General features: G+C 41.1%; 2 protein-coding genes across 3 annotated transcripts; one reads left to right on the forward strand and one right to left on the reverse strand.

Annotated features, from left to right (window-relative positions):
* The first annotated feature begins 1,145 nt into the window (after positions 1–1,145).
* LOC132790925 (basic helix-loop-helix neural transcription factor TAP) lies at positions 1,146–3,228 on the forward strand. The gene has a single exon (XM_060799684.1). It carries the CDS (start codon positions 1,259–1,261, stop codon positions 2,465–2,467), a length of 1,209 nt encoding a protein of 402 aa, XP_060655667.1. The 5' UTR covers positions 1,146–1,258; the 3' UTR covers positions 2,468–3,228.
* Positions 3,229–10,793: 7,565 nt separating this feature from the next.
* LOC132791192 (cadherin-23) lies at positions 10,794–23,650 on the reverse strand. Of its 2 annotated transcripts, none has more exons than XM_060800026.1 (9): positions 23,374–23,650; positions 22,201–22,492; positions 17,334–17,698; positions 15,785–17,276; positions 15,391–15,652; positions 13,714–15,331; positions 13,203–13,505; positions 11,824–12,965; positions 10,794–11,329 (listed from the first exon to the last, which is right to left on the reverse strand). In XM_060800026.1, exons 2-9 carry the CDS (start codon positions 22,355–22,357, stop codon positions 11,203–11,205), a joined length of 5,466 nt encoding a protein of 1,821 aa, XP_060656009.1. In that variant the 5' UTR covers positions 22,358–22,492; positions 23,374–23,650; the 3' UTR covers positions 10,794–11,202. The 2 variants fall into 2 exon arrangements, with proteins under 2 accessions (XP_060656009.1, XP_060656010.1); XM_060800027.1 differs by having other exon boundaries at positions 22,201–22,495.
* Positions 23,651–23,705: the final 55 nt, after the last annotated feature.

A 23,705-nucleotide genomic window follows, 5' to 3' on the forward strand; every position in this document is an offset into this window, starting at 1 on the left:
CAATTTTAGGATTTCATGTCTTCTAATATTACACTAGACTATCAAATCTTTTAAATTTACTATCAATACAATTTAGTGATGTGATACGCAATAATATATTAAAGATTTTTATTAAACCTTGACAAGATGAAGGATTAAAAAGGATGCACGAATTTCACACAGTAGCTTATAATCATTTACCAGAAAACCAACATATTAATTTGGATTCAAGGATTAAGGAGTGTGATCATATAGCATATACAATTAGCATACTTATCCACTCAAATTTGTAACCATTGATAGAATAATTTGTGAAGTGCGAACTCGTGTTGGCAATTTGGCGTGGATATCATAACAAATCCGCACGTGGCACAAGTGGCAAGAGGCACACGCCTCAGTTACTTAAACCAGCCACACGATGTTGGGCGGAAGTTGGCGTGTGTCTTTGCCAAAAAGCCACTTGAGCAGCTGGCATAGAGAAAAGCGAAAGTGAAACCAGCTCAAGCCCAATTCACAGACACGTGTCGCAGCGGTGGGAAGTGTGGCATCTTCACCAGTTGCGTCAAATGAAAGTGTTGCACGTGGCGGTAATTCGTTTAAGCGACAGGCGTAAGTCCATTATGATTATTGCGGTTTAAATGCAAATAGCGAGAGAGTGAAAGAGTTGCAAATGAAGTGGCACAAGTTCAATGTTGTGACAAAAGCAATTGATAACATGCCACCGCTTTGAACTTTTATGTGTGGTAATGATCGCGAGAGATAAGCAGACGAACAGACGGACAGAGAGACACATCCTTCCGATTGGCTTAGGTTGGCGACGCGTTCGCAAAGCGTAAAAAATGCTCGTGTTTTAACTGGCAGCAACGGAGAGTGTCTGAGAGTGAGAGTGTATATGTGTATGTGTGTGTGTGTGTGAGTGTGGGCAAAAGCAACCCCCGGGGCTGTGCAGCAATCACGGCGCGCATATCTTTTGGGATTTGTGCCATGGCGCCGCCATCGTCGCGACCGACGACAATGCGCCGAGGGTTGTTGCCTCTGACTAAATCAGCGGGCTTACGGAACAACTCTGCCTCAGCTCTGCAGCTCTGCAGCTTGCGCACTAATGGCTGAGGCAATGGACATAAAACCGGCGCGCAACTCGCTTCAGCTTTTAGTTGGTGCGGGCACGCGAAACGGTTAAGGCAGCAATCATCAATCTCTGAGCGGAAACGGAAAATGCGAACATAGACAACGACAACTAAAACTACAACTAAGAGTGTTACAGTTACTGCCAAAAGTCATGTCTGCTTGTTACAACAGCGTTTACAATCCATCGCAGTCCTTTGAGTTCGACGAGGATGACGACGACGACGCGTCCTTCGACAGCGGCTACGAGAAGAGCTTCGAAACCGATCTCAATGCCAGCTCACGGCGTCGGCTGGACTTTGAGGACCATTACAACACCACGGCAAATGCCAGCGGTACTCCGCCCGTTCCAGCTCATGCGTCTGCTTTGGGCTACAACGGCGGCTGGGATGTGGCCGCGGCCAACTCGCCGCCCGCTGGCTTTGTGGGACTGCTCGACACCAGCAGCAATCACAGCTCACGCAGTGGACGCACTTTGGTGGAGCATCTCAACAGTCGTGCAGCGAGCAGCAATAATTTTGAGCCACAGCTAACGAGCACGCCGATGAAATCTCCCGAAGATCCGAATGCGCCGCGTCCCAAGCGCAAATATGCCGTCGGCAAGAATCGTGTGACGCGTTCGCGAAGTCCGTTGCAAGTGGTGCGCATCAAGAAGTTCCGGCGCATGAAGGCCAACGATCGTGAGCGCAATCGGATGCATACACTTAACGATGCTCTGGAACGTTTGCGGGTCACGCTGCCCTCGCTGCCCGAGGAGACGAAGCTAACGAAGATCGAGATACTGCGCTTCGCACACAACTACATCTTTGCGCTGGAGCAGGTGCTCGAGAGCGGTGGCACCATCAATCTGGATCTGGAGAAGCTGCAGAACTTTACGCTGAGCGGCGAACGCATCACCAAAGAGCTGTTCGATGCGCTCTTTGTGAATCCACAGCCACTTCCTATGTTTGCCGGCGGTCGCATCTTTCCCTATGGATCGCATCAACAGACGACGCCGATGCATTATCATCAACCCAATCCGACTGTGGATTATGCGTCAACTGCGCAGCCAGCTGGCTTCGATTTCGGCAGCAGCATGCGTTTCTATCAGCAGCAACAACAACAGGAACAAGCTTCAACGGCAGCTTCAGGACACTTTTCCCAGGAGAAATACGATCTGTTTCGCAGCAACTTTGAGGCAGCTGCCAATGGCACAACGTTGCCGGTAGTCGAGACACCTGGACTGCATCAGCAGAGCAGTTTCTACACCCAAACGCCGCCCTGGAAGGAGTTCCACGAGGAGCCCCAGCAACCGTTGCAACATCAGCAACATCCTCAACATCATCAGCAGTTTAGCTATAAACAGTTTGCGCATCAGGTATAGCATAGTTTTGGGGGCATCTTTGGTGTCAGTCTTCTCTGGGTGATATGTTCGACACTGTGTAGCTAGCCACGGCATTTTAACCTGGCCAACAATCTGAACTGCGCTACCAACTGTTTTTTGATGTAATAAAAAAACTTTTGCTCAGCGCAGCTGCGAGGCTCGAGGGTCAGGTTTCAGTGCCGTCGCAGCGCGCAATCAGTTGATATTTTGCAATAAGTGAACTTTAGGCGTAAATGGATTCCCTAAGCCCTGCTAAGCAGCTGGACTTAGTAATCAATTTGCTGCAAATTCATTTAGTTAGCTACACAAACGATAAACCAATCGAAGCAATTGCTGCTGTATTGATTTCTCGTTTGTGTAACTTGTTGAGTTGACTGTGGCAACTTAAAGTGCATTTTATTCCCGAATAATTTTGCACACTAAGTTCCCAAAGTCGATTCTATTTGCTTTATAATAACATCGGTTGTCCATGTAAATTTAGTAAGAGCATCCCATGTACCTAACTAGTAAGCCATATACACAAACTTTACAAACTAAGCTAAGAAAAAGTCAACAACTATTACTTTATATCCTTAAGAAGTTTGAAGCATTAGCTGCAATTTAAATTCTGAATTGGGTTTATAGAATAGTTTTGTATTTTATCATTGCAATGCGATACATGAAAAGAGGGCTAGTCATTTTATAGTCAGGCTTACGTGATAAGTTAAATTATTGTAAAAACAATTTACCATTTATTTTTGCCAATAAAGTTGAACGAGAAAAACCGAAAAGTCAATTCAAATATTCGTCCGACTGTCGGTAGTAGTTAAGACTGTCAGTCTTGTTGGTAGCCAAAAGCAAACAACCCTGTGCGGATTTCAGATTTCAAACAAAAGACTTAAATTCAAATAAATATTGTATATTGCAGTGCACATAAAATGAATGGCTCTACGTGTGTCAGAGTGTGCATGTGTGTATGTGAGTGAGTATGTATGTGTGCTTGTTTATTGTAGGGGGCATTTTTGCGCCCTTAGAATTCGACATGGGGTGAGTTGAACAATGGAAGATTGCCCGTCACCTGCCACAGAATTACGACTACAAAACGAATGTACCAATGCGCCTGCAAACCAACAACAATAACAACGAGAGTTACAACAACAAGAAAAAAACAACAACAACTCGATAAGGCAGCAGCCGACAATCCGAGTGAAACATGAGCCAAGTGGAAGTGGACCTGCATGAATGCCACTCAAATTATTTAGTTGAATGAACCGGCAAGAGTCGAAATAAAAAGACTGAGAGAGTGACTGAGAGAATGACTGACTGACTGACTGACATTTTCCGTTACAAATGTCATAAGGATCTACTTCGAAGAAGGGTGAACTTGCAGCTGAGAGTTAAGAAGTTGCAAGAACTATGGAATGCAGCATCTAACATTGATGCGAGAAGACATTTGTCGACTAGTTAAGCCGCTTGCCCAGCGACGCGTTTGTCATTTGTGCAGCTTTTGTTGAAGGTGTCGGGATTTATCTTAACAATAATCATTATTATAGCCAGAACAATGTCACAGAGTGTGTCTCGTTGTGCTGGTGCGTTACAAAGGCGCAAATACGCAGCGGGCGAGCTGCTAAGCTGCATTCAATTCTACTGAAATGGCGCTGAGGGATGCATAAGGGCGGCATTAAAGAGAGAACGGAAAAGAGAACATGAGGAGGGGAAAGGAACACAGCCGGGCATCATTATCCTGCTGCCTTCTTGGTCACGGGGTTGCTCTAGATGTCTATCTACAGATCAATGACGGCATTACGACTGCCCGACTATCATCCTCCTGTTCCTCCCCCTTGCTGTAGCGGACTATGCTAATGCTAAACAATTTGCCGATTGCCGTAAGACGATAAGAAAACCAAAAATGGAAACAAATTGCCTTCTCGGTGCAAGAAGCAAACACAATACACCGAATGCGTCAAGTGCAAGTCCTTTGGGTACGATTTGTATGCGATTCACTGAGCGCAGATTCAACTTTGAATTGGGGAATATAAAGAACACATAAAAAAGCAATACCTTTTTATTATATTGAGAGTTATGTTTTCTTTCATTTGTTGTAAGTGAACTTGGCCCAATTGAATTTTAATCTAGATTTATTTCAATTGCAAGCATTTTTTTATGCACTTTGATTTCGTTTCATTTCCGCAGAGTTCAAACAACGGAAACGACAGTTGCAAGCATAACTTATTGCCATCATATATTTTATTGTATTGATTATAATCCATAGTCAGGCATAACTGTGCCAATTTGTCGCAATCGAATTTTATTTGCTGATTTGATTGTTTTACGCCTTTTTAGCATTCGATGCCGTTCAGTTGACACACATTTGCCAAAAAAAAAAAAGAAAAGTCTATAAAAAAGTGAAGTAACCCTTTTTGCGGTGCACGTGCAACGTGCTCTTTACCCCTTCTAACTGGTTACCCCTTTTTTTCTGCCAGCATTCGCTTTGGTGTATTGCAACTACACGGCAATGTTGCTGTTGCTGTTCTCTCTCTTTTAATGGGTGCTGTGATGAGTGTAAAGCCGAGCAAGTTGCTCGACCTTTTTTAGCGATTCATTACCCTGCTCGAATTGGTTTATCTGTGAAATCTGTGACGTTGTGTTGTTTGTGTTTGCCTTGCCTTCTCCTGACAGTGCATACTGTACTACCGTCAGATCCTTTTGCCCTACCTTGTCCTGCTTTTGAGTTGTGTGCTCATCTAACCGAAAAACATTGGATAAACAAACAGCCGTTCGAGTATTTTGTTACATTTGTTGCCGTTGCCTTTGCCTTTGCTTTCTCCGAGCAGGCCAATCTGTCGCATTTATGTGCATGTTCATCCCAAGGATATCAGAGTGTGTGTGTGTGTGTGCGAATTGAAACTGTAAAATGTGATGCAAGTTTTTGTTGTATTCGATTTTAATCCGATCTGATCGGTTTTAGTCAAATTTAAGCAGATTTATGTCACATTGTTGCAGCCAAAAGTGGTACGCACAAAATGTAAACACATGTAAATCAGAAATCATTTTAGATACGCATGCACCGAATTGAGATATGTATCTCAAAAGAACTTGGGCTATTCCCAAATCGAATTGAGGCTTAAGTTTTTTGTAAGCACTGCTGAACGTCTGGTTAAATATTAATGGCAACGGTTGCTTTTGAATAATTAAAAAAGAATTTATATTTATTGTCAAGATATATATATTTAATTTATATTTATATATTATTCAAATTATATTTGCTTATAATTATTTTTTCAGTATCGGATTTGTTCTATAATATTACTATTCTATATTTTATAAAGCATATCGTATCGTATTCACAGACGCTTGATTTCATTGCATTAAGCTCGGAAAAAGATTTAAAGAAAATACAACTAAAAATCTACGTTTCAAATACAATCTGATAATTGAAATTGTAATCATACTTATACTTTGATATTTTAAAATATATTTCGTAAAATAACTTGGAATGTTGAATATATTCTTTGTTGGTAAAATTTGAAATTTATTCAGTCATAGATATTTTAAGTTTAAAAAATAAAGAATAATGTTCGCAGTATATGTATAAGAATATTACTCTTATTACTAATACATATGACTAATAAATACATATAAAATAATATTTCTTCAATTTTTTCACAACAGAATCATTTATAAAATTATCAATTTGATTCATTATAAATGCAGTTACAATTTGAATAATGAATACGATGCTGACTTTGCAACTGAATGCAATGATGAATATTGCAACCTTTGAAATAGAAAACGTTGTCCCTTTTCTACCCCGAGGATAACAGTCATATTTCATATTCCAATCACACAACGTGAAATTCTTTTTCCAAATGAATAAACTGTTAGACAAACAATACATTAAACTTTACAACTTCACACCCGCTGCTGCTGCTGCTTGTTTTCGGAAACCATTAGACTTGGCTTGGCTGGGTGCTACCCCAATACTACAAACAGTACCCATCGCTCATATAGCATAGAAGTTAGTGTTACGGCAGCAGCAGCAGCAACAACAGCAGCTTGAGGCTGTGCCACAAACGACGAGTTGATTGTTATGCAAATGAGCACCAAAAACCAGGACGAAAGTAGAGTCACAACCCCAGCAGAATAAGAGAAAAGCGAGAATGCCCATTCAACTGGGTGCAGTTCATCAAGTGGTCATAAATATATATTTGGGCAAAAAAAAGGATGCGAAGAGGATGCCAGGACGAAGAACGAAGCCTAATTACTATGCAGCGTCATGTGCATAATGAATGTGACATTTGTAATTTATGGTTGATATTTGTTAATTCTATTTTTCTCATTTTAATTTTTGTTCTTCCTTTTCTTGTTTGCATAAATGTAAATGAAGGTAGTTGCTAAAATGTCGACACAACAACGGTTTCATGCCCAGTTATTATTAATGTAAACAACGCTTTGATTGAATGCGATTGCGATTGCGAATGCGACAGCGGGTAGCTAGATTTTATACACTTCCAATAGTTCGATTGATTGGCATTTTCCACTACTAAGCCGTGTTTACTCTCGCTTCCGTTCGCTCTAATGCCACTTCCGGTTTAGAGAAAAATCCCGCGAAAATCCTGTGATTAGTCTAGTCCATTGTGTGGCTGAGTATAAAAAATGTATTGCAAAAATTACTATTTTTACCCCCAAAAATGTAAGAGAAAATAAAAACCTTAACAAGTAGTTAACTGCAATTACAATCGCGTGAATTACGCGCTCGGTGTGCATTGCGGGGTTGGGCCCTAAGTCTTTTTTTATGGCACCTCTGACGGGGACAGTGACAGTTAACAGCGACAGCGTCAGCAACGCGACAGAAAGCAACCGTTATGATTTAGGTAGATATTTTTGTGAATATATGGCAATGGCACGCGAGGCTTTGCTGCCCTGTATATAGGATACTATGAAGGGTATATAAGAGTGAGGTATATTTAAATATTTATTTCAAAAATGATAATATACAATAAGAGTACACTCGAATAATTTTCTAATAATAAGAATTAAAGGGAAACAATGTTTGAAATATTATATAGAAGATTTTTGGAGATAAACTGTACTTACAAGAAACCGGAAATAATATTTGACTTTCTATAATGATGTATATCATTGTTAGTAGAATTTTCTTTTGAACTAAATTTATAATTGTTGAGCTTAAGAATCATATGATCTTTTAGTAAGTCACAAGTTTACAATTCTTCGAATTGCATAGAAAGCGTGATTTCTATTTTAGATTCAGAACTCTGATGTTGAGGAACTTAATTCGAATATAATCTGTTGAAAAGACTTAAGTAAAGTTTTATACTTTTCCCGAACAATGTACAAAAATTATAAATTTCTTTTGAGTTTTCCTAAATTAGAATATATATAGTTCAATTAAATTGTTTAATAAAGCAAATAACCTAAAAAAATGACTATAATATTTATTCCCAAAAATTTATTTGTTGAAAACAAATTCAACTAAAAAATGCACATATGCCTAAGATTATTTAATTTAAGAACAACAGCATATCTGTTAGTCTATCATTTTTTATATTTTCTATACTTGTAACTGTTACAATTTGGTGCCGTCAAAGTAAAGGAAATATACGACTTCCCTTAACATACGAGATCGACGCGTCGCCCATTGCTCACTCATTAATTGTTAGCATTGTTGTTTGTCCGTTGAAGTTGGACATCTGGCCAGCTGCCTGCTCAGCCTTCTCAGCTCAGTCTGACTGACGGCCTGAGTGAATAACTGTTGGAATGAATCTAGGGTAAAAAGTTAATATGCACACAAACCATTGCAACATATGCTGACGATACAGCCATTCTGGCAACAAGCTCTTCTCGAGACGAAGCATCTCAGCTGTTGCAAAGTGAGCTCAGTCTGATTGAAGCCTGGTTTCTTCGCTGGAAAATTAAAATAAATTCCCTGAAGTCTGTCCAAATAACTTTTGCACTAAGACCAGGAAGATGCCCAAATGTAACACTATACGGCTCAGCAATTCCAGAAGATACCTGTGTGAAGTATCTTGGCATGCACCTCGACCGCAGACTAACATGGAAACCGCACTTAAAAGCGAAATGTCAACAACTTAAAATAAAAACACTGAAAATGTCCTGGGTACTAAGTAGAAAATCAGCGGTTACTTTGGAAAACAAAATTCTCCTCTACAAAGCCATTTTGAAGCCTGTTTGGACATACGCTATTCAGCTCTGGGGAACAACTAGCAATTCAAATATTGAAATACTTCAGCGCTACCAATCAAAAACATTGCGACAAATTGTTAACGCTCCATTTTATGTAACCAATGCAAATATTCACAGAGATTTAAATATTCCAACTATAAAAGAAGAGATTAAGAAATATAGTAAAAAATACACAGACAGACTTCACAATCATGAAAATAATTTAGCCCTAGCTCTTTTAGACAATAGCTCAACTGTTAGAAGACTTAAAAGATTTCACATTCTTGATCTCCCTGATAGGTAAATTTTAAGTAAACAAGATGTTATATTTAATAGCAGGTTTCACTGGAAATCTGCTATTCCTGTTATGTAAATATTAGTCATAAAATTTTCTTATTGTCTTAAGACAGATTGTAAATAAAAAATTAAACGAAAAAAAAAAAAAAAAAAACTTTTTGTGTGCAGACTGTTGACACAGGACACCTGCAGTTAGCAGAACACAATGGAAACAAAGTACTTTGACAATTGTTACCACTTGTGGCTGAACTTGGAAGTTGCAATTGGAATTGGAGCTGCGCATTCGGCGCCTCTGGCATTAGCATGTGCATTAATTGGCGATTACTGCAGCTTAGACAAATGTGTCAGTGTGGCAATGTGACACTGTGTGGCGCCCTGTTTCAGTGTCAGAGACTGAAAGAGTGCTATCCCAATCTGTTTTGCCAGCAAACAAAGGGAGGAAGCGACGTCACTCGAGCTTCGAGTGTGATTTACGATCGTCATCATCAATCAATGTTCAAGTGGAAAGTGATTTGGCAGTATTCGAATATGCGATAGATACGAGTACTTCGTTGTACTCATATACTCATTCCATTGAAAAACACACTCGCAGTTAGTTTGGTTTTATGCTAATTACAAAGTACGCAATTTCAAAAGGACGAACCAAGAAGCCGGGCTGTAATTACACATCGTAGTACAAGCTGAGACAACCCCCATATAAAATGACCCACTGCTCGTTGATTTACTTTGACCCGAAACAACACTTGATGTTGATGTTGATGTTGTTGCTGTTGAGTTTTAAAAAGTTATAAAAATAACTCGTTGGTTTGTCAGCCTCGTTCACTAACTACTTACCAGCACCAACCCCTGATCAAATTCATCTTGCAACATTCAAACACTCACACACACACACACACACAGGCTTTGTTGCACCCTTTTGATGTGTGGCAGTCGAAGTTCATTTACCAGCATCATCATCCCTTGTTGCAGTCTCTGTGCGCAGTTGCCTGAGGCTAATGAGCGCCGCACATTAGTTTTAACAACATTTATTATTTATGGGTTTTCATTATTTTGCTCGCACTTTCTTTGCTTGCTCTGCAAACTGCTTTACTGCTGAGCACTGTAATTCAAAATTCAAATCGAAATTGCAATTAAACTGAGCTTACTTTATGAACTGCTCTCGAAATAGAATTTTGGCAAAAGGAATTATGCTGAAATTTATGCCAGCTATAAGATTTTGAATTGAGTTATATAAAGCGATACATCTTGTAACATAAATTTATTGTAAATTTAAGATTATGTGGGTTGTGTGTAACTTTAATCATTTAACCTTATCTGGCCTATCTTGGTTGGTTATTTTCTGAAATTAAGTTAGCTCATTCTATAACACTTTTCGATTTAATTTCATTTGTTGCCCACTCTAGTTAACACTCTACTAAACTGCTATTTTATTTACCAAGTCTCAACTATTTTTATTGTGTTCGTATTTAATTTGTTGACTTGCTTTCATGACACCTCCACTATCGCTTTGCATGTTCATAGAATGCTTTCAAATATGCGTGTTATTTCTCCTTTTTTGTATTTTAGTAATACTCGTAGATAGAATTTATTTGCACACATGTTCACATTCGTAAAAGAACAATTTAACAAATACATTTGCCGTAATGGCAAAAACATATGCAATTGTTTGGCCAGTGAAAAATTCATGTTTTCTCTACGCTCGACTGGCCATTTGTTGAACTCCAGAATGGAGCGAGAATAGAGTTCCAGAGCTCCTGTTTATATAAGTATTTTATTAAGTGCTATTTATTTTGCACTTGTTTAGCATTTTGTGAGTCAATAAAACGATAAGATAAATTCATAGGTAAATTGCCATTTATTTTGTTACTAAAATAAAATACAAATTTCTATTTGTTGCGTTGCAAAATCTGTTCTATCTATTCGATGACACAATATCAAATGACTTGCTTAACTATTCGTAAAAGTGAAACTTACAACTAAAGGGGTTTGATTCGACTTTTGTACAGTTTTAAATTAGTTTACCTAATGCTAAATAAATGTAAATTAAATGTACATACTAGATCACGTGCATAGTATGCTTATGCTTGTATGGACTGTTTTCTTTCTTTCTTCTTTTGGCCACAACTCTTTTGGCCAACTGCGTGTGTTGCTTGAGTCTTGTGCACTAAATAACTAGATTTTATAGTAGAGTAGAGACTTTTGATTCAGCGCCATTGCCATTGACTGGATCTGGCTGTGCAGAATATGAGCTGAGGCTACAATGGTCCATAGATGGGCTCCGAGTAGAGCACGGCGGGCATCGAGTAGCTATACGAGGTGGGCGTGTGTTCCGTCGGTGTTCGCAGACTAGCCTGCAAACTGCGCTTGCTGTGTCGCTTGAATCTGCAAAGAATATTAAATATTGTATAGTACTCAAGACCTCCATATATAATTTCTTTTTTATTCGCACTTCAAAACTCGATGGATTTTTATAGTCAATGGTCTATGGTCCGCCCTTCTAAGGGCACCCGATTCTACTTAGATCTAAACCTTATTCATACAGGAAAGTCTGGAAATTTAATTTACTATATTAGCTTCTTAATCTGATGGCAGCTACTTGAAAAAGATAAGATTTTAAATTGGAATTCGAATTGGTAAGAAATACCCGAAAATGTATTGGACATAAAGTGATGTTTCAAAAAAAGGAGTGAAGTATTTAGGACACTTCTAACCTCTCTATAAAATTATTGGCAAGTGAATGACAATAAAGACAATGAAGAAGAAAAATTATTAACGAATATTTTCAAAATCTTATAATATACCTTTTCTAAACAAGAAATTATTCTAAAGGCAGTCTTTGATACTATAGGGTTAACTCTATTTCATTCGTTACTCACTTTTTCTTTAGGCAGCAGGCGGTGCAGAGCGATATCAGGGCGGCCACGCCTATCAGCGCTGCCAGTATTACCAGCCACGCCCCCGCGGACATCAGAAGATTTCCAAATAGTGCCGCCGTGTGTGTGCGCCGCACGGAGCAGGATTCCAGATCACTCACGCCATACGCCGCATAGATGTCGATGAGTTCGTGTCGCAACTCCTTCGAGTTCATCAACTTCTGCATCTCGCTGAGCGACAAAGCGGCGCCATTGCGGAACATCTGGAAGCACGAGCTGGTCGAAGTGAAGTCCAGACTCATGTCTGCACGCGTAAACACCTGAGTGTCCAGCACATGCAACTCCAGACCCATGGGCTTGAGTTTCTGCTGCAGCTGCTGCTGGAAGGGTTTAATGTTGTGCTGTATCTCGTTGGGTGGCCGGGCAAAGACGAACTTCAGCAGCGACTTGTCACGAATGACAAACACTTTGATGTTGCTCTTCGTCTGTCGTTTGCTTAGCGCCGAGTTGTTGGCACACACTCGCATCAGGAAGTAGCCATCGACGTAGTCGGCAAAGGAGCCGCCAGTGCGCAGCTCTCCGGTGCGGTTGTTGAGCGTGAAGAGCGATTCCAAGTTTCCGGTGGCCAGTTTGCGACTGCGCTTGTAGAATTGCGGCACAAAAGTAACGTTCTCAATAGAGAGCGCAATGGGAGATGCCTCGGCATCGGCATCAGTAGCACGCAGTGTGGTGATTACTGTATCGATGGGTACATTAATCCTAATGCCTACTGTGGAATCGGGGTTCTCGAACTGCGGCAAATTGTCATCGATGTCGATTATCTTAACTGTGATGCGCAAATGGGAAGGATCCTGACGATCATAAGCATCTCCAATGTACTTGTAAGCTGGCTCGCCCAGCTTCATGCACTTCACGGTCAGTGTGAAGGACTCAACGAGTTCACGATCGATGGGTTGCGTGGTCTTCAGGATAGCAACGCTCTCGTTGGTGCGTTCGATGGTGAAGAGTTGCTCGTTGTTGCCTTCAATAATGACGTAGTCAATGGCTGCATTCTCGCCTTGATCTTCATCAATGGCTGTAAAGTTGCCCACAATTGTACCTTCTGGTTCTTCTTCTCGCACGGACATGGTCAACGGTCCTTCGTCCTGCAGAAAGTGAATGTTTAAATTATGAATTGACAAAAAACGCAGAAAGTTGCTTAGTGGATACGACAACATTGCTCAGATTGTCAGATGTCTATTAAAATTGGGCAAACATAATTTAAATAAATTTAATATCACTTATTTACATATTAATATTATTAAACTCTTTATGAAGTCAGTAAAAGTAAAAAAGCATTTCAATGAAAATGATATCGTAATCTTCGTAATTTCTTTACTCACCATTTCCCTGGCAAAGCGTGGCACATGATCGTCCATGTCGAGCACTTCTATCTTCAGGATACGCGTCACTGATTGCTTCGGCTGTCCATTGTCGCTGACCTCAAGCAGCACTTTGTACATGCTCTTCTCTTCACGATCCAAGGGCTGCTTCGTGGTTATCAGTCCTGTAATTGAATCGATGCTAAAGGCTTCGGCATCTGGAGTGTCAGGCAGAATGCGATAGGTTATTGTGCCTGAAGGCGTGTTCTCATCATCAGGATCATTAGCAATTACTTGGAACACAGGAGCGCCAACAGCAGCATTCTGAGGACAAAGTTTAAAAATTTTTTTTTTTTTAATTATTCAAAATTGTAATAATAGTAATTAATTAATAATATTTAATATGGAAATAACAAAGAATATAAAGAGTTAATATATTAAATTATAATTTATTCCCTAAACTCATATTGTTATGATTTAATTATCATTTGTTATATCAGTTATTTAAATTACAATTTTCCTGTAGACTTACCTCTGTGATATTGGCTCGCTGTCCCACTCGAGGTGACACAAAGTAGGGCACTCCATCATTGGCACTCACATCGCCAATGAAGATGCGCACTTCGACGTCCGAGGATAGCGTTGGCTGCTTAGGCACCTGATTGCCATTGTCCTGGGCTCTCACGATCAGCACATAGGCCTCAGCGCGTCCCTTGCCCGTGAGATTGCGACGTGTGGATATCAGTCCACTCTGGGCATTAATGCTAAATAAGCCATTTGCCTCGCCCTCGTTGACCAGCTCGTAGCGAACTTCACCTCCTGGTCCCTCGTCCGCATCGGTGGCCTCCAGCTGCAGCACATTCTCCATTTGCAGCGCATTCTCTGGTATCACGGTGCTGTAGATCTTCTTGGAGAATTCAGGGGCATTGTCATTCACATCCAGCACATCAATCAGCAGTTCGACAACGCTCTGCTTGGCATCGGTGGGTTTGCCGGGCGAATCCTCCGCCTTTACTTGCAGACGAATGTGTGGAGTACGCTCGCGATCAATGCTCTGATTGCGAGCAACAACAATTTGTCCCGTCAAATTATTAATCTCGAAGAGCATGGCGAATTCTCCTTGGAGGGAGTAGATGACTTTGTGGTAACCCAAACGTTCATCGCGACTATTGAGTGCGGCGTCCTTGTCATGAGCTTTCACTTGAATTACACGCTCAGGGTAGCCCTTGTTCTCAATAATGGTGGCATGATAAGAACTCTGTTCGAAGATGGGACTGTTATCGTTCACATTCTCCACGGTGATGTTCACTCGACTGATAGTGCTACGCTGGCGATCGGCGCTGTTGGCACGCACCTGTAGCTCAAACTCAGCGCCTTCCGACTCAGCCAAAGCTTCGTAGTCCAAACGTTTCTTTAGGATAACTTCTCCCGTGCGTTCTGCGATCTGGAAGTACTCGAGCTTCTTGGGTTCGACCAGTTCGAAGCTGGTAATTGGCTGCTGTGTCACAGGATCCTCGGCTTGAAGTATAAACAAAGCGCTGCCAATGGGCATTTCCTCCTTGATCTTGATATTGACCACGGGTCGTGAGCTGCTCCAGCCTGGATTCTTAAACACTGGATCCTTATCCTTAAAGGACTGCACATACACAGTGACCTCGGTGGTATCAACTTGTCCCTCTGGATCCACTTCGGCATTCAGATCCTTCACAGCCACCGTAAATATGATAATTGCAGCAACATCGTGTCTTAAAGAGCTGTTCACGAAGATTTCGCCAGTCTGGGAGTCGATGCGGAAGGCTTCCTGCACATTATAACTGCTGCGATTGGCAATGCTAACGCCCGCCTTGGTTGTGGCCTTCACAGGTCCCTGTAGACTGTACTCTAAGCGTGAGTTGAGATCCTTGTCGATGGCCTTGACCTTCAAGACGCTCTCGCCAATCACAGTGCGCTCAGAGACATAGGCAGCATAGCTCGCCTGCTCGAACTTGGGTTTCTCATCGTTGATGTCCTTGACATTGACATAAACTGTGGTGGTGGCTGTCTCTGGAATGGGCGTGCCCGAGTCTACGGCATTCACAATAATCTCAAAGCTGTTCATGTTCAAGTCGCGATCAATGCGCGCCTGAGGGGACACGGTAATTAAACCGGAGCTACAAGAAGGGAAATTAAGTAAGTTAAAGTTGAAGAGTTGAAATATTATTTCACTCACAGCTCGTTGATCTGGAAATTGTCGTTGGCTCCAACGATGCGGTATCTCAGCAAACTGTCCAAACCATCGGGATCATGTGCAGAGACTGTTGTTACATTGTAACCTGGAGCAGCATTCTCTGGTATGGAAACACGGTAACTGGGTGGTCCAACCACTGGCAGATTCTCCACATTCTGGAAGTGTCCCTTGAATATGGGACGCTGATTGCCGGAGATACCAACGCGTACGAGCACCCGAGTTGTGTTGGTCAAAGGAGGAATGCCTGAAAAAACAGATCAAATCGAATTAAATTTAATTCTTAACTAAATCATAAACATAAAGCATAAGCAGACATAGACCAAAGATAATAGCATTTACATATATTCTTTTTCAAGTAGCCTTTCCCGAAACTCACCAAAGTCCGTTGCCGAAACTACTAGTTCGTACTCTCCACGCTCCGTATCCATAGATTTAGCTGCCTTTTGCAGTGTGATTTCACCAGTTTCAGGCTCAATGCGGAACACATTTCCAGCAATGCTGTTCTCTGACACCAATGCGTACTTCACCTTGCCGTTGCCTTGAGTGGGACCATCTGCATCGTGTGCGCGCACAAAGAACTGTGGCTCAAAGATTGCAGCGCCCTCACGTATGGTGCGACTGTATTCATCGCTCTCGAAGCTGGGATAATTATCGTTGACATCGAGCACATCCACAAAGAGATTGGCATTTGACTCTCGTCCACCGCCATCAACAGCGACGACAGTCAAACTGTATGAGCTCTGCTTCTCATAGTCCAACGGCTTCTGCAGATATAGTCCTCCAGTTTCGGGATGCACATAGAAGTTATCGGCACCAAATCCCTTGAGCACATACTGCACATGTCCAAACTCAGCCGAGTCCGCATCGGTAGCATTCACATAGCCAATCAAAGAATCAACTGTTAGATTCTCTGGCGCCGTAAAGCGATAAGTTTGCTGTGCAAAAATGGGTGCATTGTCATTGGCATCCAGTAAATGAACTTCCACACGTGCCTTTGCCTGCTCCACTCCCTTTGAACTGGCTACCAATTCGAACTCGAATTTACGCTGTGCCGGATTATCGTAATCCAATCGACTGGCATCAAGCACCTTGACTACAACTGGAGTGCGTCCTTGTCCCTCGGCTGGGGAGACTGCAAAGACTCCTGCGGCATTAGCAACATCTTTAAGCTTAAGTTGATAACGACTGTTTTCGCCCATGTCCCGATCATCCACAAAAATAGAGAGCCCTGGCAGAGGCATGCCATTGGCCAAGTTCTCCGCGATGGAAACATTAAAGTGCGAAGCACTAAACTCGGGCTTATGATCGTCGACATCGGTGACCACAATGGTTACCCTAGTTATCGAATGATCTGCGGGTATGGCGCCATCGATCAGTTCTGTAGCTCTAATGGAGAAGACATAGACGCCGCCGTTCTGCAGTATCTCTGGATTCTCACGATCCAGCGGCTCATTGGTGGTTCTCAGCGTGGCTGTGCCATCTTTGGGATCACCAAACGGCACTAGCTCAAAGTGTCCGAAAGGTTCGTCCTCCAGCGACAAAAAGATTTCTCTGGGTATACCAACATCGCCATCGATTGCCTTAACTGTCAATATGCTAACTCCAGCTGGCGTATTCTCCGCCACAGTTGCGGAGTAAGGAGCATTAGTAAAGACTGGAGCCTGATCCTGGACATCAATGACGTTTATGGAAATGGTGGCAAAGGAAGTGAGACGATTTTCCAAGGCGCTATCTGAGGCAGCAATGGTCATGATATAAGACGGACGACTTTCAAAGTCGAGAGATTGTTTCAAGGCAACTCTGGCGGTATAATTGCCATCGGACAATCTGACAGCACGCACTTCAAAGATGTCGCAAATGTCGTTCTCCTGCAAAGTAAAACAAAGTTAGTTTGCGCTGATTGTAAAGGAAGTTTGACAACTCACCTGCACACACTTGAGCTGCACCTCTGCGTTGATGCCCTCATCGCGATCCACAACTAAAACTGGCGGCACAATTGTCAACTCCGCACCGACAGGCAAGGATTCGCTAACACTAGCCGTGTAGGGTCTGCCAATAAAAGTCGGTTGATTATCGTTGTAATCCCGCACGGGAATCTCACGACGCTGCGAAACTGTGTTGGGTTCGGTGCCATAGATGCCGTCATCGGTGATGCTGATAATCACCTCAATGGTGTCTTGTGTTTCCCGATCCAACTCCTGACGCAAGCGCACAACACCGGTATCACGATCCACGGAGAAAACTGGGCCAGAGATGCTGTACTTAAGACGCCCTCCCTCCGGGTCGATGCCTGTGAATTTGAAAAGAGTGTTATAACAAATTAGTTGGGGCGTTTGTGACTCTAGTTTTGAGTAGTGCTCGCATTGTAGTAAAAGAGGTTTGTTGGTTCCCCGACACGCTCACTGCTTTAATTACGACTACAACTAGTTGTAGTAAAGTCAGATGAATGACTTAGTGAATGACTGAGTGAATGACTAACTGACTGAGTGTCTCACTGACTGCCTGACTCTCTGACTGTCTGTTTCTGGGCTTGTTGTGGAAGCGTGTGAAAAATGCAAATCAAGTTCCCACAACCTCCTTCTCTGCTGTGTTTCTAGTCTAATGCGTCGACAGTTTAGTTGGGCGTGGAAATGGAGCTAACTATGTATGTAACTATAACTATAACTCGATCTCGAACTCGAACTGCCGCTGGGAGTTGGGTCAAGTGAGCTAAAAATATGGGTTGTGTCTTTGTCAGTCATTCAGGCACTTTGGCAGTTTCTCTTTCTCTTTTTGTAATTTTGTGGGTCTTGTTAATCACAGGAAACTACTTACAACTAGTATGCTATGCATCAAAATTCCATAGCGCAGCTTGAGGGCAACACGAAGAAAGACAAAAAAAACATTAGAAATTCTAACAAACGAAAGAAAGAAAACAAATCCCCCAGATCCCAGCGGCGCATGCACAAAAGCTAACAATAATAGTAATAATAATAATAGACAACAGCGCGGTCTGGAAAACGACTTTTTGGCGCAGGCCCAGACATCGAGGTAGACAGATTTTTCTGTTTTCAAGTTTGACAACGACACACATAGAGCAAGAGAGAGGAGAAGATAGAGTTGGAGTTGGAATTGTGGAGACCGACAATTGCAGCGACACGACTTGTACTCAAAGCGGGAAGCAAGCAACACGTTCTCCAGCTTACTACACCCAAAAAAAAAAAACCTTACCAATTGCGGTCGCCAACCCGGCCGAAACCTGGCCAACTTGGCCAAGACAACCGACTCGTTTCCCTCACACCTTCTTGGTCCCTCTCTGCTTCTATTTACTATTGACGCGTGAGTGGCCGTTTCCACTTTTTTAATGTACATAATCATTTCTTGTAGTTTTTCTTTTATGTGATTTCTCATAAGTCTTTTCAGCTGTGTGTGTACTTGTTTGAATTATTTGGTGCCCCATATGGAATCTTGTTTTGGGAACACAACATCAACCAAATGCACTCGGCTCTGTGTAATAGTAATAACAATTATGTGGAGATTTTTCTCATTTTTCTATGTGTTGAAAACTTTTCTACTTTTCACTTTGTTTTCGGGAGTATCACATGAGGGATAAATAAGTTGTGATTTCATGCTCTGCGAAGCGTATTTGTTAATATTTTGCTATTTATTACTCCAGCACATACAACAACAATGGAAACACCCGCATTGTGGCAACGTTTGCCCAATTATTTGGTTTTGTTTTGCCGCACTTTTCGTTTCGTTTCGTTTATGAGTGTAAATAATTACAACTTCGAATACTCCACGCTGTCTAATTATGCTATTTCTTTTTTGCAAAATCATCCACAATTCAGTGTAATTCAATATCTAAGATCGCAAAAACTAAAGCATATAGAAAGTGAAGATTGTTATCCAGACTAAGTTGAATATTGTTTAGAAATATTTGCTGAGATATGCGCAAAACTTGTTTGGGAAGTGAAATGAAATAGCTTAAGAAGAGGTTTGTAAGCAATGCAATAATAGGAAGTGCAATAATATATTTCAAAAGTATTTATTTATTATTATTTATTTTGAGTGCGTGCAGTTACTTTCGAGTTTTATGTTTCTCTCTTTTTTAGGCATTTAATAAGTGGCATTAAAATGCGGGCATAAATATTTGAAAATACACCCAGATATTAATAGACAGCAATTTTTGAATTCACTGTGTTATCATTACAAAAATATATTTAACAATTCACCGGAATAAATAAATATCTATCAATATGAACCTGTCTTTATGAGAATAAACATCCGCTTCCATTCTATATTCATCACCTTCAAGAGCAGAAATTAGTAAATAAGATAAGCGTTAGAAACCTAAGTAAATATACATCACATAGGAAAACCTTAAGGTTCTTATTCTTTTCAAGTGACCTTCTACAGCCATCAAAATAATGGAAAAGGAAATGTAGGAATGTTTGCAGAGGTAAATGTTGTAGATAAGGAATCCTCCTAATGTAAACGCACACACGCATTCCATTTTATACCCACAGCTCAAAATATTACCAAAGTTCGTGAATAAATAAAACATAACAAAAGAACCTTTGTATTGATGTCTAAGTACTTGTCGAAAAGAGATTTTGAGTTGTACAATTATAATTTTATGTTACCTATAAAAAAGTGCTTTATTTTTCTGTCTTTTGTATATTCAGTAATAAAGTGATATTTTAGTCTAGTCTGACCACAAATATTCACTGATATTATTATTATATTATTTCAATTATAATAAACATGCTATGTACGAACTCTCTAAAAACTATGTATTAAATACTTATTGTTGTTTATCCGATTGTTTATCTAATTTCAACAATGCTAAAAACATCTCTGCTTGATTAACTCTTCTGTTTATTATTTGAGGTATTTCCAATATGATGTCATCAATTTCGAAAAGAATCTGGTTACGAGTTTAATACAATAAAAACCACCTCAAGTCGATACTGATGATGCTGTCTGTTAGCACATATCACATATATTTTATAAGGTCAAAGAGCTGTCACTCTACCAGTTAAACCAATTTTTCCCAAATCGAAATTAGATATGCAAGTGTAAACAGCCCTGAACGAGCTTTTGTTTTGAGATGCAGTCATTGATTACTCCGTTTGTAGTATCAAATTATCAAATGGCCACTTTGAATAACGAATGGTTAATAACGAGTAATATATTTGAATATTGAATTGACCCGCGCTGCAACCGTGCTGACAAACTATCAGTGATGCAATCGCTTTTGATGATTGCTAGCCAAAATTGCAATAACAAATTATGCAGTTAATAGAGCAGCTTCCTGGCTCATAATTTAGCAAAAGCAATTTTAGCAAATTTGTTGTTGCTTTGACTGTGCTTTATGGCACTCTTGATTTCAAACGCAGTTAAACGTGTTTTTAGTTTGCAGCTTGCAAAACCAAAAACTGGCTATAAGTAAGACATCGACTCCAAAATGTGCAACTTGCTGCCACTTGCAACTGTCTGACGAGGACTTGGCAAATACGATATGATATAAATATTAAAAATCTCAAAAGGAAACTGGAAAGTCGTCTACCTCGATGGTAGCATTAAATTACAGAGCGCATCCACAACTGGGCTTGTGTGTTAGGGTGTCAACAGGGCGGCCGTCATGCCACATTCATGCCACAAATGCAGCAGCAGCAGCCGTAGCAGGTGCAACAATGCGATCTCGTGCAGCGTGCAGTTTGTTATTGTTTCTGTTGGATAATCATGCGACGCAAGGTACCAGGGTAATAGAGTAGCGTACTACTCAATTCACATTTGTGGCAAGTGGCAAGTGGCAAGTTGCGAAAGGAAGCGATTACGTCAACGGGTGTGAAAAGCACACCTGCAATTTAGCAGTCGCTTTCGATTGATTGTTAGTTAGCAAGTCTCAAAGTAAAAGTGTCCAGACAGAGAGAGAATCTATGATAAAAGTGAGCGCTGCCACAAGTGGCAACAATTGGCAGCACGCCATGCGCGCAGTCATGTGATTAGCATTATCATCGACAACTCGAGCAGCCATTATCGGTGCGTTTGTTTTGCTATCGATTGCTACGCACAAACGTGTTCAAATGCATTTCCGCCTCGTGGAAGATACAACAAAGAAAAGCAATGCAAATTGTTTGCGAGTTTGCTGGGCAATTGATTAGCAAACAGCGAGTGCATTCTTTAGCACATGTGTCAATTATCAAAAAACATGAATTGAGCAATCGATGTACGAACGATGTCTGTGTATGTAACATACAAAACGTGTACATATGTGTGTGCTACATATGTACGAATATCAGCTAAAGCGGCATGCACGAAACGTGCTGAAGAAACAGCGGAAAGAGCAAAAGAAAAACAACAACAATTGAATACTCTTACCAAGGTTACCCACAAAAAGTAGGTGGCGTTGCGGCGGGGCAAGAGCTTAATTTTTCAATTATACTCCAAGTCGAACTCAAACTCGACTCGTATGTCTTTTTTTCAGTTAGCCACAAATGAAATGAAAGTCAGCGCTAGCAATTTGAGATCTAAGGCGCACAAAATTACAAAATAATTAAACTATCAAATGACCAGCAAAAAATATGCAGAAAATGCACAAAAACAAAAAAAACACAATCTATTACATGTCCATAGTTTGTAATTACGTTTGTCTGAGTTTTGCATGAACTCGCCGCTGACTTTTGAGCCGAAAAACAAGACTTAAATAATAATGTTTTAGTGAAAGGCTGTGAGAATTGGGTCTATTGTGCAGAGTTGAGACAAGGCCTTGGCTTGGAGCATTCGAGCTGATATGCTTGGACTTACCTTTGAGCTGATAGACTGGACTGCCAACTGGCGTATGCTCCGACAGGCTGAATCGAGACATGTCTCCGGTGCCGGCCACAAAATGTGGCGGATGATTCAGCAGCTGTGCCGCAGTTGCTTCCAGCAACAGCAACAACAGCAGCGACGGCAGCAACATGTTGCCGTTGCTAATTTCTGGGGCCCGTTATGTATCTGTATCCGTTAGCTCGAAGCGAAGAATTCGATGTTGTTTTCTCAAGTATTTAGCACATGTAGCACAAATCACGGCACGACTTACACTTCAACTTTTCAACTGCTGCCAGAAAATGCAAAACAAGATTTTTCGTTAACAACAACACACAACACAAAAACCAAAAAAAACAGCAATCGCAAAACAGTTCTTTCAATGTTAGCCCCCAACGCCCAATCGACCTTGGCTCTGAGCAATGAATTAAGCTTAGCTTGGCAATGCAATTGTTATTTGCTATTGTTGCCTCTGCTGCTGCTGCTGCAGATTTGAGCGCAGTCAGCGTAAAAGATTGAATATTAATGCGCGATTCAAACGTTTTGTTTACATTACAATTTGAGCCAAGTCTTTGCCTAATTGAAAAGTCACGCATTCGAGCTGCAGACTGCAGTTGTTGCTGCAATTAAAAACACATTTGCCTAAGACGACCACAAAAATCATAGAAAAGAAATTTTTGAGACGGGCAATTTCACTTTATGCGCATGTGAAAAGTAGCACATGATGATGAGGCGGCAGCTGCCGATGATGCCAACGATGAGTTCCGATCATTGGGCTGGAGGTGCTTCTCGAGCCAAGCGATTGGCAAACGCTGTCAATGGCTTTCTCGCAAAAACAAACACACACAACGCAAGCAGACTCGGACTGAAACAAGCTGATGAAACAGCTGGAGAATGGGGAAAGGGGAAGAAAGCCAAAGCGAGCACACACTAAAGACCGAAATGTGCAAAAAGGCAGCTAAAATAAATACAGAACTGGTTGCTCTCGTAGCTGACTTGCAGGCAAAGCCATTGCGCCCCGTAGATACATAAGTATCTACAAGATACACATATACATAGTTTTATGGTCAGTTGCTGTTTTTAGGCAAAAAAGAAAAAAACGGGCAAAAAGAAGGAAGCAAACACAAGAACTGTCTAAGTTCTGGACGAGTTTTGTTAGCACTTGCTTACACTTGTTGATTTAGATGCACAGTTATTAAACACTTTTCGAAATGATTATTTCACATTTACAAACACGCACCCGAGAAATAGCCGAAATGCGAACACGCAAAAATAAGACAACAATGCGACGCCAGGTACGAAACTTGATTCTCTTGCTTTAAATACTTTGTTGTATTTCTTTATTTTTTTGCCCACTGTAGCACACACACAGCTCAACAGCAAGTAACGACAACCGACGACGAATTCAACCGTAGCAACGTCTTGACGGCGCGACGCTCGCTCACCTTCTGTCTTATGGCCGTTTTTACCTGTTGCCAGTTCTTGGCTAGCCGCAATGGCAA

Source organism: Drosophila nasuta, chromosome 3 (assembly GCF_023558535.2).
Source record: "Drosophila nasuta strain 15112-1781.00 chromosome 3, ASM2355853v1, whole genome shotgun sequence".
Classification (NCBI taxonomy): domain Eukaryota; kingdom Metazoa; phylum Arthropoda; class Insecta; order Diptera; family Drosophilidae; genus Drosophila; species Drosophila nasuta.

Excerpts from the sequence above, each read along its gene's own strand:
- LOC132790925 (XM_060799684.1), top strand. The coding sequence starts at position 1,259 with ATGTCTGCTTGTTACAACAGCGTTTACAATCCATCGCAGTCCTTTGAG.
- LOC132791192 (XM_060800026.1), bottom strand. The coding sequence starts at position 22,357 with ATGTTGCTGCCGTCGCTGCTGTTGTTGCTGTTGCTGGAAGCAACTGCG. Across the intron at positions 17,699-22,200 it reads TCCAGTCTATCAGCTCAAAG|GCATCGACCCGGAGGGAGGG; the intron begins GTAAGTCCAAGC and ends TCAAATTCACAG. Across the intron at positions 17,277-17,333 it reads TGCAGCTCAAGTGTGTGCAG|GAGAACGACATTTGCGACAT; the intron begins GTGAGTTGTCAA and ends TTTACTTTGCAG.